This window comes from Elephantulus edwardii, unplaced genomic scaffold (assembly GCF_000299155.1).
Source record: "Elephantulus edwardii isolate Elephantulus edwardi_28Jun2011 unplaced genomic scaffold, EleEdw1.0 scaffold00068, whole genome shotgun sequence".
NCBI lineage: Eukaryota > Metazoa > Chordata > Mammalia > Macroscelidea > Macroscelididae > Elephantulus > Elephantulus edwardii.
The window spans coordinates 10,192,007-10,209,544 of record NW_006399818.1 but is presented as its reverse complement, the minus strand read 5'-3'; the positions used below and the strand labels follow the sequence as shown (position 1 = coordinate 10,209,544).

The 17,538-nt window shown below is 39.8% G+C and overlaps 1 protein-coding gene across 1 annotated transcript in view; it reads left to right on the top strand.

Annotated features, from left to right (window-relative positions):
* SLC5A8 (solute carrier family 5 (sodium/monocarboxylate cotransporter), member 8) overlaps positions 1-17,538 on the top strand; it is a 74,551-nt gene that overhangs the window by 21,101 nt on the left and 35,912 nt on the right. The window contains exons 3-5 of the mRNA XM_006888528.1: positions 1,268-1,319; positions 8,563-8,630; positions 14,026-14,180. Of these exons, the coding sequence (XP_006888590.1) occupies positions 1,268-1,319; positions 8,563-8,630; positions 14,026-14,180 (275 nt within the window). The remainder of the gene's footprint in view (positions 1-1,267; positions 1,320-8,562; positions 8,631-14,025; positions 14,181-17,538) is intronic.

Genomic DNA, 17,538 nt, shown 5'->3' with positions numbered 1-17,538 from the left:
TTCCTTCCTCCATTCATATCTATCATCTATCTATCTAGCTGTCTATCTTTCTTGGCAGTTAAACATTTTAAGGCTGGACCTGATAATGGAGATCAAGGAAGGAGTTTTCTTTCTCATCCTGTTCTCTTTCTTCAAACAAACACTACCTAAACACTTGCTACAATAAGACAGATTGCCTTTATAAGTTGTTAAACTTGACCCCATTTTATATCTTCATATATAATATAACTTGCAATTATTACATGGTAGAAGAAATTTCTTGCCAAAGGAAGGAACCTTTGGCAGTCTGGCAGAGAATCTAACAGAACTGGATCTGACACCTTGAATGTGCCCACTCTTCAGACCCTTTCTAGATCTTTGTTCGAAATGAGAGTGCAGATAAGTGTTAAAAAGTAACCTGAGGTGGTTGTTTCAGACCTCTGACTGGGAAGAAAGGTGATTGTGGAAAGTGAATTTATTTATTTTTTTTTTAAAGGAGAGGTGATTTAACACCAACCTACCTTTGAAGGATTTCATCGCTTCCATGGTTCTGCTTACACAATATGATCAAATATTCAAATATCACATAATGTATTTTTACTAGAATAATTATAGAATTGCCTTCTATCGGATATATTTGGAAATGGAGATGATATTCAGAGAAGGAAGACATGTTTCTCTTCTTTATTGTTATTCTTCAAACTAACAACTCTTTGTTAAATATAAAAAAAATGAGTAAAAAAGAGTAAATAATATTTAAGCAAGATAGAATACACACTGTATTAAAAAGATAGAACATACTGTGACTTTGGGTTGTGTGTTTTTTAAGTGAAAATTTGTCTTTTTGCTTAATCCTGGGCCTGTAAACTTTTAAAGTGGGTTTTCAAAATGTCACTGTTTTCCCAAATAATAATAATGCATTGATTAACAACAGTTTAGACATATAGCTGAGTAACCCCTATTTAAGATGTCAAATTATTTTTCTTTCTATTAGTTTTAGATCTAGAACTCTAATTTCAAGCTTGAATTGGTAGATCAGTGGTCATTTGTACCAAGTACCGTATTCAAAGTCCATATTTTCCCTCAAACTAGGGCATTTTTATAACCTATGACCACTCCACAGACAGATTGCAGAATCAAATTCATTTAAATAGCCTTTCTCGACTTAGAAACACACTGTGCTAAGTTTATTAAAATTTGTGTTTGCATTAATGATAGAAAAACAGTTTCTCTACGTTTTGTTGCAGTAATCCATACTGTTTATGCCTTTCTTTTTTCTCCCCTCTAGATTCTGTATACTGGAATTGTTATTTATGCCCCAGCCCTGGCTTTGAATCAAGGTACACTGTCGAGTTACCAGCTAATATTTTTTCTTTTGCTTTCCAATACTTATTCTTTAAAGCAGACAAATGTTCAAACATAGATACAAAGTAGTAAATTTTGCATCATTTCTAATAGAGAAATCACCTCAAGGTCTTTTTAAATTATTTGTCAATACAGTTATGTAGCTAAACAATCAATGCCATTTATTAGAAATAGTAATCTATATATGTAGCCATGAGGTGTTAATCTCCTCCCATGTGATTAAGTGCCTCTGAAACCTTTCTGAGGGTCAGCTATGGATCAGTTCCAACTTGGTATTATACAGCAACAAGAAGAAATGGTTTGCATACAAAATTCATATACATTGTATTTCACACTTTTCTTCATTCACATTGAGTTTCATACAATCATTCCCATTCATTGTGAAATTAATCACCATTGAACTATATTCACCATTACCCCATTCTTCCAAATCCTGACCAGATCTTTCTCATTTCCTTTCCCCTGCCTTCACCCACCAAACTGTGTGACCTTGTAATTTCTCCCTGCCCATCCTCACCTCTCTGTTCACATCTCTTGCCCTCTTTTATCTCCATACACATTTTACTAGTTAGCCTTCTATTTTCGCAATAATGGTCTTATGCAGTATTTGCCCTTATGAAACTGAGTTAGTTCACTCAGCATAATGCTCGAGTTATGCAGCAGTTTGTGAAATCATTGTTCCTGAGTGCTGCATAGTATTCCATTGTGTCAATGCACCACAATTTCTCAATCTGTTCAATTGTGGTTGGACATTTGGGCTGTTTCCATGTTCTTGCAATGGTGACTAACACTGCTAAGAACGCTGGTGTGCAAATCTCCATTTGTGTCTCAGTTCTAATTTTTTTGGATCTATTCCTTGCAGCGATATCTTAGCGACCCTATCTCTATGATATACATAGTGTCTCTATGAGTCGCAGGTGACTCGACAGCACATAACAACATAACAACAACATTCCTTGCAGTGGAATGGCTGGGTCATACAGAATTTCTGTTTCTATACCTCATCTTTTGGAGTCAATGTTAATATGCCTTCCTTTTATTTTGGAGAAATGGAGGTGAAAGAATGTTTCCAGTCACTCACCTCAGCTTTATCAGGGCCTGGGAGGGGTTCAAGGTCTACTGAGTTTGTTTAGATTTCAGGATTGGTAGCAGATATACACAGATTAGTAGAAGGATGAGTTCACTGGGTGGTGATTTTCCAAGAGGGGGCAGCTAGTCATTCTCCATTCCTTCAGAGTGTGCGACCCCTGGAGTCTAAACCAAAAAATGACTGTGCGTTCTCTGTGACTATACCACTCCATTCATGTCACTGAGTTAGTTCAATCTCTGAGTGACCCTTCATTGGGTTTCTGAAGCTGCAGATGCAGAGGGAAGAGACTGTCCAGATTTCTTCCTTGGGGTCACTGGTGGTTTTGAACCACCTGTGCAGCCTTTTTTTGAGTAACCATCAGATCTCCCTTTGTGGGTATAAGCTACAGTCTGTCTCCAAGTATGGCTGATAGAGAAATGCCTCTTCTATCTCTAATATATAGGGAATGCTGGGGGAGTAGAGGTAAGAAGCTGTGCTGCGATCCTACCAGCAACTGTGCAGGGGAAGAAGGATGAGCAATCTCCTTGTGTGCAATTTACTACCTCTGAAAATCCGCTGAAGGTTTAGCAATGAGTCAGTTCCAGCACACAATAATACAACAAGAATCTCTAATATGAGAGAGGGAGAGATAGTCTCTAATATGAGAGAGGGAGAGAGGGAGAGGGAGAGGGAGAGAGAGAGAGAAATTTACAGTGGACCAGAGGAAAGTATTAAAACTAGGATAGTTAACTGTGCTCAAATGAAACTTGTCCACAGACCAAGAAGCAGTTGTCTCAACAGAATAAGAGGATATTCCTGATGGGATAAAATCAGGAAAGGCATGCAATAGAGTTGTATCCTTTCTCCATACCTCTTTAATCTGTATGCTGAGCAAATCATTCCAGAAATTGAACTACATGAAGAATGTGTTATCAAGATTGTAAGAAAACTCATCACTAACAGGCACTATGCAGATAACACAACCTTGCTTGCAGAAAGTGAAGGAGATTTGAAACTTTTATTGGAGAAGATCAAAGTCCACATCTTTCAGTAAAGATTAGACCGTAACATAAAAAAAAAAAAACCACACCATTGGACCAATAGTTCTTATTATGACAGATGGAGAACAGATAGAAGTTGTCAATGATTTAATGCCTTTAATAGCAACTGTCAAGAAATGAAAAGAAATGTTGCATCAGGGGTGGGGTGGGGGTGGGGAATCTGCTGTCGAGGACCTCTCCAATGTGCTAAAAAAGCAAGCATGTCATTGTAAAGACAAAGGTATGTCTCACCCAAGCCACAATATTTCCAGTTGCTTCCTATACATCTGAAGAAGGAAGAAGAATTGTTGGTATTGGAGAAGAGTATTGACTATCCCATGGACTGTTAAAAGAACAAACAAATCTGTCTTTAAGTAAAACCAGGGTGCTTTTCAGAGGCAAAGAATGGTGAAACTTTGTCTCACATTCTTGGACATGCGTTTGGAAAAAGACATCATGGAAAAGGGGGAGGGTTGGCAAAAGAGAGGAAGATCTTCAATGAGACAGATCAAAACAATGACTACTACAGTCAGCTTGAGTATCATGGAGATATTGACAATGGTAGGGCAAGACTCAGATCTGTTGTTCAGAGGCTCGCAATGAGTCCTAGCCAACAGCAGCTAACAACAACAAGTTGGCTATATGTCCTCAAAAGGTTCTAGGACAACTACATAGTCTTTGAATTCCCCTCAGGTGCAAGTTCTCTCTAAAACTTCCTTGTATAATGGACAAATGGACTCTGCGATGGGAAAGATGTGATGCAATTCCTGGCACTAATATAATACAGGGAAGAACTGCTAAGTTTATTTTGTAATAGAATTGTCACTTACGTGTAAAGTGCAACAGTATCACTGTAAACAGGTACTCTGCTTACACACGGGCCTCTTGAATTCTGAATCTCAGTCATATTCCCTGTCAGCATTACTGCCACCATAAATGGATCATTCTAGGCCAAGATCTGACTCATAAACTTCATAAGTTACCTATTGGCTTTTAAGATGCTGCCTTGTGATGTTAAAGTGCAGCTCTGGGAATGATCAGAGCACTGACTTCAATCTGAGAAGAAATCAAGGACTCTGTCCTTCCCGGTCTTGCATCATTAGATCCTTGGAGTAAATCAGAACCTGCAGGCCTCATGTGACTACTGAAAGATCAGTTGAACATTTTACTATGACAGAGGAAGTAGACATCAGCTTGGAATGAACATAGTCCAGGGCACGTGAGATATGCTCAATAGAAATGTGACTTAACAAATTCTAAATGTAGCCTTTTCATATTTTTATTATTAATAAAAAACTTGAAACACACATAAAAAATAGAACAGTGCGTTGGACCGTTTTGTATTTACCTACTTACATCACTGCTGGTGTGTGTCGTTGAGTCTGAACCGACATAGTTCACCCTCCAGCAGGTTTTCAGAGGCAATAAATCGCACGAAAGGAGATTGTCCATCTTTTCCCAGTGGAAGAGCTCGTGGATTTGAATAACATACCTTTGTGTTGGCAGTGAAATTCCTCACCACTATCAACTACAAAAAGGCGTTTGACTGTGTGGATTGCAACAAATTGTGGCTGACATTGAGCAGAACGGGAACCTCAGAGCACTTGATTGTGCTCATGTGAAACCTATGCCTACATGAAAAAGCTGTCCAAACAGAGAAAGGGAACACTGCATGATTCAAAACCAAGAAAGGAGCGAATCAAGGATGCATCCTGTCTCCATACCTTTTCAATCTAACCTGAATAGGTTATTTGGGAGGCTGGACTTTCTGAAGAATTTACCCTTCAATGTGAATTGCATCTCAACATCAAGAAAACTAAGGTCTTCACCAACAGGCCAATAAGCAGTACCATAATAGAAGGAGAAAAGATTGAGGTTGTTAACAATTTCATCTTGTTTGGACCCACAATCAACAACACCCTTGACACCAGAAGTCAGGGAATCAAAAGATGAATTGCATTTTGAAAATCTGTTGTCAGGGACTTCTGCAAAGTACTGAGGAACAATAATATCAGTCTAGAGACTAAGATGTGCCCAGTAGTAGTCATCTCAGTTGCTTACTGTGGATCTGTGAGCTGGACAGTGGATAAGGATGACAGAAGAATCATCAATATCTTTGAGTTGTGGTGTTGGAGAAGAGCATTGAACATACTATGGACTGCCAAGAGAACAAACACTTCTGTTCTGGAGAGAGTAAAAACCAGGTTGTTTTTGGAGGCAAGGATTTTGAACATCAGTCTGCCTCAAATATTTTGAGCATGTTACCGGGAGGAACTAGACCTTGGAGAAGTACATTATTCTTGTTAGGGTAGAGTGTCATTTCAGGAGAGGAAGACCCTGGGTAAGATGGACTGACATAGCGATTGTGGCAATGGGATTTGGTGTGTCAGAGATGCTGAGGTTGATTCAGGACAGAGCAAGGTTTAGAGCGATTGTTCATAGGGTCTCTATGAGTCGTAGTCAACTCAATGACACAAAACAACAGCACAACAAGCCACCAGAGCTCCCTACTTGTATTAACCATGATTAATATACTTGTATCACCAGTGATCAGTTCGTAGCTAAAATTACAATGAAAATTAATTTTAATGTGGCACCCTGCTAACAAAAAGGTCAGCTGTTCAAATCTACCAGATGCATTGTGGGAGGAAGATAGACCTCCTTTGGTAAAGACTTCCAGCCTCAGAAGCTGGAGACAGAGTTACAATGAGTCAAAAGGACTCAATGGCCGTGGAGTTGGTTTTTGACGGATTCCTTCCACTACATCAGTGTTATGAATCTGCAATATTATATCATTTCATCTCCATTACCACATGTCTCTAAAATATAAGGATTTATTTAAAAAGCCATTATAATGCTATTATCAATCCTAAACTATTATCAAACATTTCTTAATATTAGCTGTATCAAATTAGTGTTTAAATCTCCCTCATTTCTTTTTTTAAATAGTATTTATTCCAATTAGGGGACAAATAATTGTGCTTATTTGATATGTTTTTTAAAATCTCTTGTTGTCTTTATGTTGTTGCATGTTGTGTGCTGTCGAGTTGGAACCGATCCATGGCTGACCCTCCAGAAGGTTTTCAGAGGCAGTTAATGGCACGGGAGGAGATTGCCCATCCTTCTCCCGTGGTGACCTTGAACCGTGTGCCTTTGGGATTGCAGCACAGCTTTTTGCCACTAGGCCACCACCAGAGCTCCCAAGAAGATGCTTATTATTGAGATATTGTTCACAAGCTGTAAAATGCACAAAAGTGCACAGTCACATGGGTTTTGACAATTGTCTACTCTCGGGTAACCCTCTCCAAACTTGGGATATAGAATATTTCTATCATTCAATTCCAGGAGATTTTCTTGTGCCTCTTTGCAATAAATGCCATGACCACCCTAAAGCCACTTTCTGATATGTTATCATCGTTGATTATTTTCCCTATGCTTAGATTTTATATCAGACGAATCATATCTTCTTCTTGTTGTTGTTAAGTGCCGTCGAGTCGTAGATGACTCATAGCAACCTTATTAATGAAAGACCTGAGCACTCTTCATAGGGTTTCCAGAGGCAAGCCATTTCAGAAGTGGATGCCACTCCTGCTTCCAAGCTTGTTTTAATCAGGAAGCTCCACCAAACACTGTCCGCCGTGGGTAACCATTATCGCACTTAGCACATCAGTGGAATCATATCCTATATGCCTTTTTATATCTGGTGGGTTTTTTTTTTAACCCAGCAAACTGTTTTTAAGATTGAGCTATGTTCCTGCATGTATAAGTAGTTCTTTTATTATTTAAAAAAAATTCTAATAGCATTTCTTTGTATACATCTACTAAACCCTGTTTAGTCATTCTTGTGTTTGGACATCTGACTTATCCTCAGTTTTAAGCTTTATACGTGAAGACTGCTAAGAACATTCTTGAACAGGTTCTTGTTCTTTTGCTCTGCTTTTTTACATAGGTTTTTATTTATGTTGGTATATACCTAGAAATAGCATAAATGCACATCTATGCTATGAAGCCATTTAGGGAGGGTGTGTAGGGAAGAAACATGGAAGAAACTGCCAAATTGATTTTCTCCAAAATAGTTTTTCTCAGAAGGATACACAATTTTACCTGCCTATCTCACAATGTCCGAGAGTTCCAGTTATTCCATGTCATCAACAATTTTATTGACTACTAAGATTTTTAAAACCTTTTTTGGGGGGCAGGATTTTGTTTTTTTTTTTTTTTGTTTTGAGCTTCTCCTTGCATGCTAAGGCACAAACTTGGTGGAGAAGAAGTTGTTCTACCAACCCAAGGGCAGGGAATTTTAATCCATCAGCAAGATATTCAGCCTTCTACCCCACAATTTTTAGCCTCTGAAAACCTACTAGGGTGGTCAACTATGAGTTGGTTCTGACTCGAAGGCATATAACAACAATGGCATTTCATTTTGCTTTATAGGATTTTTTTTTAAAAACACCCTTTCATTATACTTATGTAAAACATTCACATAGTTCTACAGTGAAATCTACAAAATGAGGTATATTTACAGAGGTCTATTTTATATCACTATTCCCTCTACCAGAGTCCTTTATACCCGTCTAGGTAACTTTTCTTTTCATTTTTGGCTTATTCTTCCTTTTAAAAAAGTTTCATATCCCCTCCACTTCTTAGATAAGCAGTAACATTTATATAGATTTTTCTCCATCAAGATCCTGCCTTATAATATCCACAACCTTTCTTTGAAGGATTAGTAGAATATTATGTCCATTGGAACCAGATATAACTGGGCAAGGTGGTAAATGCCCTTCAATCTGTGTGGTCTGGTCAACTACCTCACAGCGGTGGGCTCTTTCTTAGCTTAGAATGTAAATGCCTTTTCAGGTATTAACTTTAGCCAATGTTGAATCTGGGGTTGGTCTCTGAAGCTAGAAGCTATGTCTATCTACCACTTCAAATTCAGTTTTAGACTTCTTTTGCTCTGTGTCCTTTTATGAGATTTAGACCTAGTTTCAAGCAAGTGGATATAGCTGTCAATAGTACAATAGTTTTGCACCCGCCACCCCGAGAACTTTTTTGCAATACTTTGATAACGTATGTTTCGCTGTTACATACATGTATTTTCTTTCTCTACAGTCACCGGGTTCCATCTTTGGGGTGCAGTGGTGGCAACAGGAGTGGTTTGCACATTCTACTGTACACTGGTAGGTCAAGCACATCATTTACTCTTTCATGCTGTTCACTTGCTTTGTTTCTTCTCGGTTCTTGGCTCCACAATCAACACTCTTGGTACCAGCAGCCAGGAAATCAAAAGAAAAATTGCATTGGGAAAGTTAGCTGTCAGGGACCTCTCCAGAGTACTGAGGAGCAATGATGTCAGTCTGGAGACTAATGTGTGCCTGATCCAGGCCATGATCTTTGCAATTACTTGCTATGTGTTGGAGAGCTGGACAATGATTAGGGATGATAGTAGAAGTGATGCCTTTAATAAATAAAAAAAAAGAAGTGATGCCTTTAAGTTTTAAAGATGGAGAAGAGTATTGAATATTGCATGGACTGCTAGGAGAACAAATAGGCTCATCCAAGATAGGGTGAGACATGGCTGCTCCTTGGAGGCAAGGATTCTGAAGCTTTGTTTAACATATTTTGGGCATGTTGCCAGGAGAGGGACATCATGATTGGGAAGGTGGAGGGACCACACAAGAGAGGAAGGCCCTCAAAGAAATGACTACCACCACAAATGACTTCCACCACCACAGCTCAAATCAACTCAGTGACTAGGGTAATGGGGGTAGGTGTGTCAGAGATGATAAGGTTGGCTCATGATAGAGTGGGGTTCAGAGCTGTTGTACATAGGATCTCTATGAGTTGCAAATGATACAACAGCACATAACAACAACAATAATATTTTTATTGGTTTATTTACAGCAATTAATATACGTTGTGTTTCATTCATGTACATTGTGTTTTATACAGTCTTTCATTTACATTGTGCCTCTTTTTATTTTTTCTTATTTTTTAATGCAACATATATATTTTTACAACATTTCTTCCCATTTATTTCCCCCCCTCATTCATTCATTGTACGTTGTACTTCTTATAATCATTTATATTGTTGTTGTTGTTGTTATGTGCCGTCGAGTCGCCTGCGACTCATAGCGACCCTATGTACAACAGCCCTAAACTCCGCTCTGTCCTGTGCCAATCCCACTGTCTCTGACACTCCCATCCCAATTATCCCAGTCACTGAATCAATCCACCTCATAGAGGGCCTTCCTCTCCTGCGCTGTCCCTCCACCCTCCCAAGCATGATGTCCCTCTCCAAGGACCAGTCTCTCCTCACAACATATCCAAAGTATGTTAGATGGAGCCTCAGAATCCTTGCCTCCAAGGAGCCACCGGGTTTAACCCTTTCCAGGACAAATCTGTTTGTTTTCCTAGCAGTCCATGGTATTCTCAATACTCGTCTCCAGCACCACAGCTCAAAGGCATCAATTCTTCTTCTATCCTCCTTGGTCATTGTCCAACTCTCTGATGCATAACAAGTGATTGATATACATTGTATTTATATTAGTAATTACTATTAATCCATGCCTATTATTGGAGCTCTGGTGGTCTAGTCGTAAGAAGCTGTGCTGCAATCCCAAAGGCCCACTGTTTGAGGCCACAAGCTTCTTCACGGGAGAAGGATGGGCAATCTCCTTCTCCCGTGCAATTAACTGCCTCTGAAAACCCACTGGGGGTTAGCTATGGGTTGGTTCCAACTCTATGGTACATAACAACAGCAATGCCTATTCTTACCCCATTTTTTCAAGTCTCATTGAATCTTTCCTATTCCTTCATCCTCTCATCTATGCACTAACGTCTCCTATCCTAGTGACTTCACCTCTTCTCCTTCTTCTCTCCCCCTTCTCCTTCCCTCTTGCCTTTTTGAACGTTTATACACATCTTGTTCAGTTATCCTTCTAGTTTCACGGTGAAGGTCTTATGCAGAATCTGTCCATATGAAACTAAATTATTTCACTCACCAAAATGCTATTTAAACTCCCTAATGTTTTATAATATCTTATGAAATTGTTGTTCCTTAGTGCTGCATAGTATCACAGTGTGTGAATGTACCCCAATTTCTCAATCTTTTCATTTTGTTGGTGGGCATTTGTGCCCTTTGCATTTTCTTGCTGTAGTGAACAACACTACTATGAACATAGGTGTACATATCTTTGTGTCTCAGTACTAATTTCTTTGGGGTATACTTCTAGCAGTGGAATAGCTGGATCATAGATTGTAGGAGATTTCTATGTTCAGCTTTTTGAGAAAATGCCCATCTGCCTCCCAGAGTGGTTGTACCATTTTACAATCCCACAAGCAGGGTATGAGAGTTCTGATTTCTCTGGATCTTGTCCAACAATTATTGTTTGCTGCGTTGTTAAACTTTGCTACTGCTAACGGGAGTGAGATAGCAATAACGGGAGTGAGATAGTATCTCATTGCTGTTTTGACTCGCATTTCTCTGATAGCCAATGATTTTGAACATTTCTTCATGTGTCTGCTGGCTATCTGAATGTCTTCCTTTGTGAAGAATCTTTTTATGTCTTGCTTATTTTGTTATTGGGTTATCAGTCTTTTTCTTGCAGAAACTCTGTGTTGTTGTTGTTGTTAAGTGCCATCGAGTTGCAGGAGACTCATAGTGACCCTATGAAGGAGAGGCCTCAACGCTTGGGTGTCTTTCATCCTGTCTCCAGGTTCATAGGGTTTCCGGAGGCAAGCTATTACGGAAGTGGATGCCACTCCTGCTTCCAAGCTTGTTTTAATTAGGGAGCTTCATCCCACTCTCTGTCTGCATTGGGTAACCAGCCATTAATGCATTTGCTCTATACTATTCTGTAAACTTTCATTATGGGACCCTTGTCTGAAGTGTCATTGCTAGATGCTTTTTTCCTGTCTGTAGGTCTTTTTTTTTCCTTTTTACCCAGCAAACTGTTTTTAAGATTGAGCTATGTTACTGCATGTATAAATAGTTCTTTTATTATTTTTTTAAAATTCTAATAGCATTTCTTTATATACATCTAGTCATTCTTGTGTTGGGACATTTGACTTATCCTCAGTTTTAAGCTGTTATAAGTAAAGACTGCTAAGAACATTCTTGAACAGGTTCTTGTTCTTTTGCTCTGCTTTTTTACATAGGTTTTTATTTACCCAGTTTAAGATAGGTTTGGAAGCAAGAGTGGCATCCACTTCCTAAACCACATGCCTCTGGAAACTCTATGAACCTGGAGAAATGACAATAGTTATAGAGAGGCTTCAGGCCTTTTGTTGAGAGGGTCGCTATGAGTTGTGCTTGAATCGATGGCAATCAACAAAAACAACAAGTTATGTCATAAGCTAGGGCTTCTAATTTAGTCCCACTTTATCTCTTATTATCCTTATGGTTTTGGGTTTTGCCCCGAACTCTCAGGTACCCACTTGCTTTGCACAGTTAAAAATTCCCGACTCTTGGTACTGCAGACTGGTTTGCTCATGCCCATTCTCCTAATCCTAACCTCCCCAGTGTCATTTTTTTAGTAAGAAGTATTCGGTCCCCTCTAAAAATGATCCTTAGGATGCTGATTACACCTGATTTTTAAAAAATCAGCCGAACCATTGCAATTACACACAATTGGGTCTCCTTCCAATTCACTCCAACACTCTTGCCAAGTTAGTGTAGCTGGATTCATCTTGTTCTTCATCTTAGAGATTTGTAATGACTTCCTGTGGCCTATAAACAGGAGTGGCTGTTAAGTGTATAATCTATACTACATGTCAGTTTAAAGACCAAGGTGTGACGGACACAAACCACAGTGTTTTCTATCGCTTTATATGCTTGTGAAAATTGAGCAGTGAATGAATAAAAAAGACTGAAGAATTGATGCATTTGAATAGTGATATTAGTGAAAAATATTGAATATGCTGCAGACTGCTCAAAGAACAAACAAATACATCTTGGGAGAAGTGCAACTAGGTGTTCCTTAAATGCAAAGACAGTGAAGCAACCCACACATTTTGGGCATGTTTTCAGGAGGCTCCACTCTTTGGAAAAAGACATCCAGTAGAACATTGATCAAAGAGAAGAAAGAAGCCTATTAATGAGACGTGTTAATATAGTGACTACGGCAGTGGGCTTGGCCCACTGGATCACCCCACAACACTCCACTCCACTCTGCATTACATATGTGTCCATGTGTATCAGTTCCACTACCAACCTAGATGCACATTGTTCGAATCCACCAGCTGCTCTGTAAGAGAAAGACGAACAATCAGTCTCCTTCTTTGTGATATGTTGTTGTTGTTGTTGTTGTTGTTAAGTGCTATCGAGTTGTAGGCGACTCATAGTGACCCTATGAACAAAAGACCTAAACACCTGTATAATTTTCATCCTTTCTCCAGGTTCATAGGTTTCCAGAGGCAAGCTATTACAGAAGTGGATGCCACTCCTGCTTCCAAGCTTGTTTTAATCAGGAGGCTCCACCAAACACCATCCACCATGGATAAACATTATCACATTTGACACATCAATGTCACAGTGTTTACCTTCACAGCACCCACAAGTTACCTCTGTAAAGCAAGTGGACAGATCAGGGCTATACGACTTAGAAGAATGTTTGACCAAAAAACAGTTAAAAGTAGGCCTGAGGGCCGCAGATTAAAGTCACTCACCTTTGGCTTGGTAGCATCACTTTCTGTCCACTAGGTCAACTGAGCTCTCAACTGATCTGTGTGATGATGCTGTTGTTAATTGCCGTCGAGCCATAGGCGACCCATAGTGACCCTATGAACGAAAGTCCCCAACCTTTGTGTGACTTTCATCCTTTCTCCAGGTTCATAGGGTTTCCAGAGGCAAGCTATTACAGAAGTGGATGCCACTCCTGCTTCCAAGCTTGTTTTAATCGGGAAACTCCACCAAACACTGTCCACCATGGGTAACCATTAACACATTTGACACATCAGTGTCACAGTGTTCAGCTTCACAGCAACTGTGTGACTTACTGCCTCTAAATACCCACTGGAGTGTCATCCACGAGCTCAGACTCAATGGTACGTGACAACACCACCACCACATGATGAGTATTGACTATATTGTGAACTTCCGAAGAAGAAACAAGTCTGTTTTAGAAAAAGTGCAGCTAGAGTGTTCATCAAAAGCAAAGATAGCAGGATTTCATCTTACATGCTTTTGACAGTTTATCAGGAAGGGACAGTCCCTGGAGAAAGATGCCATGCTACGAGAAGTAGAGCCTCAGCAAAAGAGAAGACCTTCAGTGAGACAGACTGATACGGTGACCCCTAGAGTAAGCCCGAGGGTCAGAAAGGATTCCTTTCTGTTGTACATAGGATTGCTTTGGGTCAGAGCCAACTAACAGCAATGCATTTGCCTGTATTGTGTCCTCTGCTGGGAGAACTTTCCTCTTTGCCTCTGCTTATGTTTGAAAGTTCTCTTGAACACCCCTGTGCACTCTCATGAAGAGCCAGGTTTTCCTTTTGCTTTTTGTCCAGTGTAGATACTTGTAGATACGCAATCATATTTGACAGAAGCCTTAATCCTGCTATGCTTTCTTCTCAAAGGGTGGCCTTAAAGCAGTCATTTGGACGGATGTGTTTCAAGTTGGGATCATGGTCGCTGGGTTTGCATCCGTGATTATACGGGCTTCAATTGTGCAAGGAGGAATGAATGCCATTCTAAAAGATTCCTATGATGGTGGAAGGCTAAATTTCTGGAAGTAAGTCGCTTACATTTTGATTCCTTAACTCACCTTGCTCTTCCAAAACAATCCCTTTATTGAAATACTAAGTTTGCATTAAACAAACATACCACTAAGGATATGGTACAGATCCTTAATTTGAAAATGAAAGACAACAACATTCGATTCTTGAAGGGATTAAAATGTTCCAGAGATGCAAAGTAATTAAGATATTGCTTCCTTTAGGGAAAGGGCTTGGATTAAAAGAATGCTTCTATTTTTCAGATATTAAAGTCTTGAATTTGGTGGCAGGGAGTCATGGGGATGTTATTCAAGAAACAAGAGAAGCACTGCTTCTATGGAGTATTTGCTAATCTGTAGTTATCAGTTTCATGTATTTTTCAAATGTGGTGAAAAACTCATGAAACTGTTCACTGTCAACATTAGGTGCCATCAAGTCGACTACAGCTCATAGTGACCTTATGAACTACAGATCTCAACCTTGTCCTAGTCTGTTCCATCCTCATGGCCTCTGTCATACTCATGCCCACTGTGGCAGTGACTATGTCAGTCCGTCTTATTGAGGGTCTTACTCTTTCCCCCTTTCTCAGCATGGTGTCTATCTCCATGTACAAGCCCCTGCTGAAAATCTGCCCAAAATATGTGAGACAAAGTTTCACCATTCTTACCTCTAAGGAGTACCCTGATTGTATTACCATCAAGATAGATTTGTTTGTTCTTTGGGTAGTCCATGGGACATCCATTCCTCTTCTCCAACACCACAGCTCAAAGGCATTGATTCTTTTTCTCTCCTCTTTATTCATTGTCCAACGATCAGATGCATAGAAAGCAATTGAAAAATACCATGGTTTGGATCAGGCTCACCTTAGTCTTTGAGCTGACATCCTTGCTCTTCAGTATTTTGGAGAGATACCTGGCAGCACATTTCCCCAATGCAGCACATTTTTTTAATTTCTTGATTGCTGCTACCATGGGTGTTGGCTGTGGATCTAAGTAAAATGAAATCACCGACCATTTCAGTCTTTATTCCATTTATCATGATGTTGCCTATTGGTCCAAAGATGAGGAGTTTTGTTTTCTTCCCCTTCCCCCCATAAACAAAGGAGGCTCATAAAATTTTATTCTATTTCAAGAGTGCAGGCAAGCAGAAAGTTTCACAGTTAAACATAAATAGCACAACAGTTATACTTGGATGACCATACGTGAGGTTGTACAGTGTCAAAAGCTATCTGGATTGCTACCAGTTATCCAGTTTCTTCCCCATTCTTCCACTGTTGGCCATGCCAGGATCCATTACTCCTAACTCTAAATGGAGTTGTAAACCCTTCTGGATAATACTTGGCTTGCCTGGAAATTATTAACTGAATATAGAATTGGAAAAAAATTCACCCATCTTCTTCCCACATATATTTTCCCAAAGACCTCACTTTCAGGTTTGATTCCCATGACTTGACTTCAGCTTCAGAACAAAATTCCTCTTCAGCATTTTTGAGCCACTCTGCAAACTTTTTCAGTTGCTCAGGATGACACTTGTCCCCTTTGCAACATGTGCATCTTTATACCATTTCAGGATGGGCACTTAACTCAGGATTTCAACTTTGTGAAAAAAGGCCACTGTTTTCTGGAAGAGTTTTGTTTCCTTGATATTGAGTTGTAACCCATATCAAAGGCTGCAGTCTTTAATCTTCTGCAGCAAGTGCCGCAAATCCTCTTCACTTTTTGCAGCAAAGTTTGTGTCATGTGGCATAGATGAGTCTTCTTTCAATCTGGATGCCACACTCCTCTTCATGATAGTCGAGCTTCCTGGTTAATTTGTTCAGCATACAGATCGAACCATTCTAGAACTGTCAGGAGTGCAGTAGCCACAGCAGTGGGCTTCAGCACAGCAGAGCTCCTGAGGACGGCACAAGGCTGAGCAGGGCTCCCTTCTGTTGGATAGCATCACTGTGAGTTAGACCCCACTTGAAGACCCCTAACAACATCTAGTTTTCTATAATAGGCTTTTTTCCAAAATTGCATGGGGTCAATGTGTTCCTTTAAGTGGTGCTTGTCAGTGAATTAGCTTGAGCTGTTTTGAAGAAAGAACATTTTATTTTCTTTTACCTGAAGATGCCAATTACAAGGAAAAGAGCAAACCCAACTGACTAGCTTTCTCTCCACCCTTTGGCCAGGACAGAGCAGGTCATTTGATTGGCAGCCTTTTCGTACCATTTAATAGAGAAAAGGCAATCCAGGTCTCCTCTTAGGAGAAAAAGGAAAAATGAATGCTGGGGGCAGAAACAATGATGGTCACTCATAGGGAACCCTGATTCCTCTTGAATTTCCTGCCAGTGGGCGGGCTGTGAGGGAGTGTGGAGTCAATTACTTGTCGGCAACATGCATTTTCTGTAAGATGATGGTCATTTTGCACAAAGATAGTAGATGCTACTGCAATGAACTCGTAGTTTTATACGCCAACCAGATGCCCTAAAAAAGTAAAAGAGCGGACACTTTTAGGAATGTTACTTTGAAAGTTATAAACAAGTTAGTCATTATGAAAGGCCTTATTATATTTGATACTTTTCAAGAGTATGCCTTCTGCTTAAATCAGCTCTGGAGTGGATTTTTTTTTAGTTTTGTTTTTAAAGAAAATTTTCCTTTTTTTTTAAAGGTTTACTTGCAAATTTATATGCATTATTTTTCACACTGGATCTTTCCCACTTCCTTTACCCACACTTTCCTCCACCCGTTAAATTGTGTGACCCTGTGACTAACACACCCTGACCCCGCCCATCCTCACCCCTCTGCTCTCACCTTCTCCCCCACCCCCTTCGATCCTCATACACATTTTACTAGTTTAGTTATCTTTCTATTTCTACAATAATGGTCTTGTACAGTATTTGTCCTTATGGGACTGAGTTAGGAATTCTTCAGTTTTGTGTTCTCAATACCAGATTTCTTGTCACGTCCTTAGGAGCCTCGTTACTCCATGTCTATCTGCATCTCGTTTTCACCCAGCTTTATTCTCTTTGTATTATGACACAGTACACGTGTTTATATAATTTCTTAAGGTCCTGAGAAAAGAATTTATGCAAACATTTGCCCCCGAGTCACACTGGACTCACTGCCACTGAGTAAGTGCCATCTCAGCGTGAGCCTCTTGGATTTCCAAGGCTGTTAATCTTCATGGGAGGAGACTGACCGTCTTTCACCCTTAAGATGCCTGATGGATTTGAACTGTCACTCTGTCAGTTAGTAGCTCAATATATTCTGCATTACACCACCAGGGCTCCACCAATTACACATTGTTGTTGTTGTTATGTGCCGTCGAGTCGTTTGCAACTCATAGCGACCCTATGCACAACAGCCCTAAACCCTGCTCTATCCTGCGCCAACC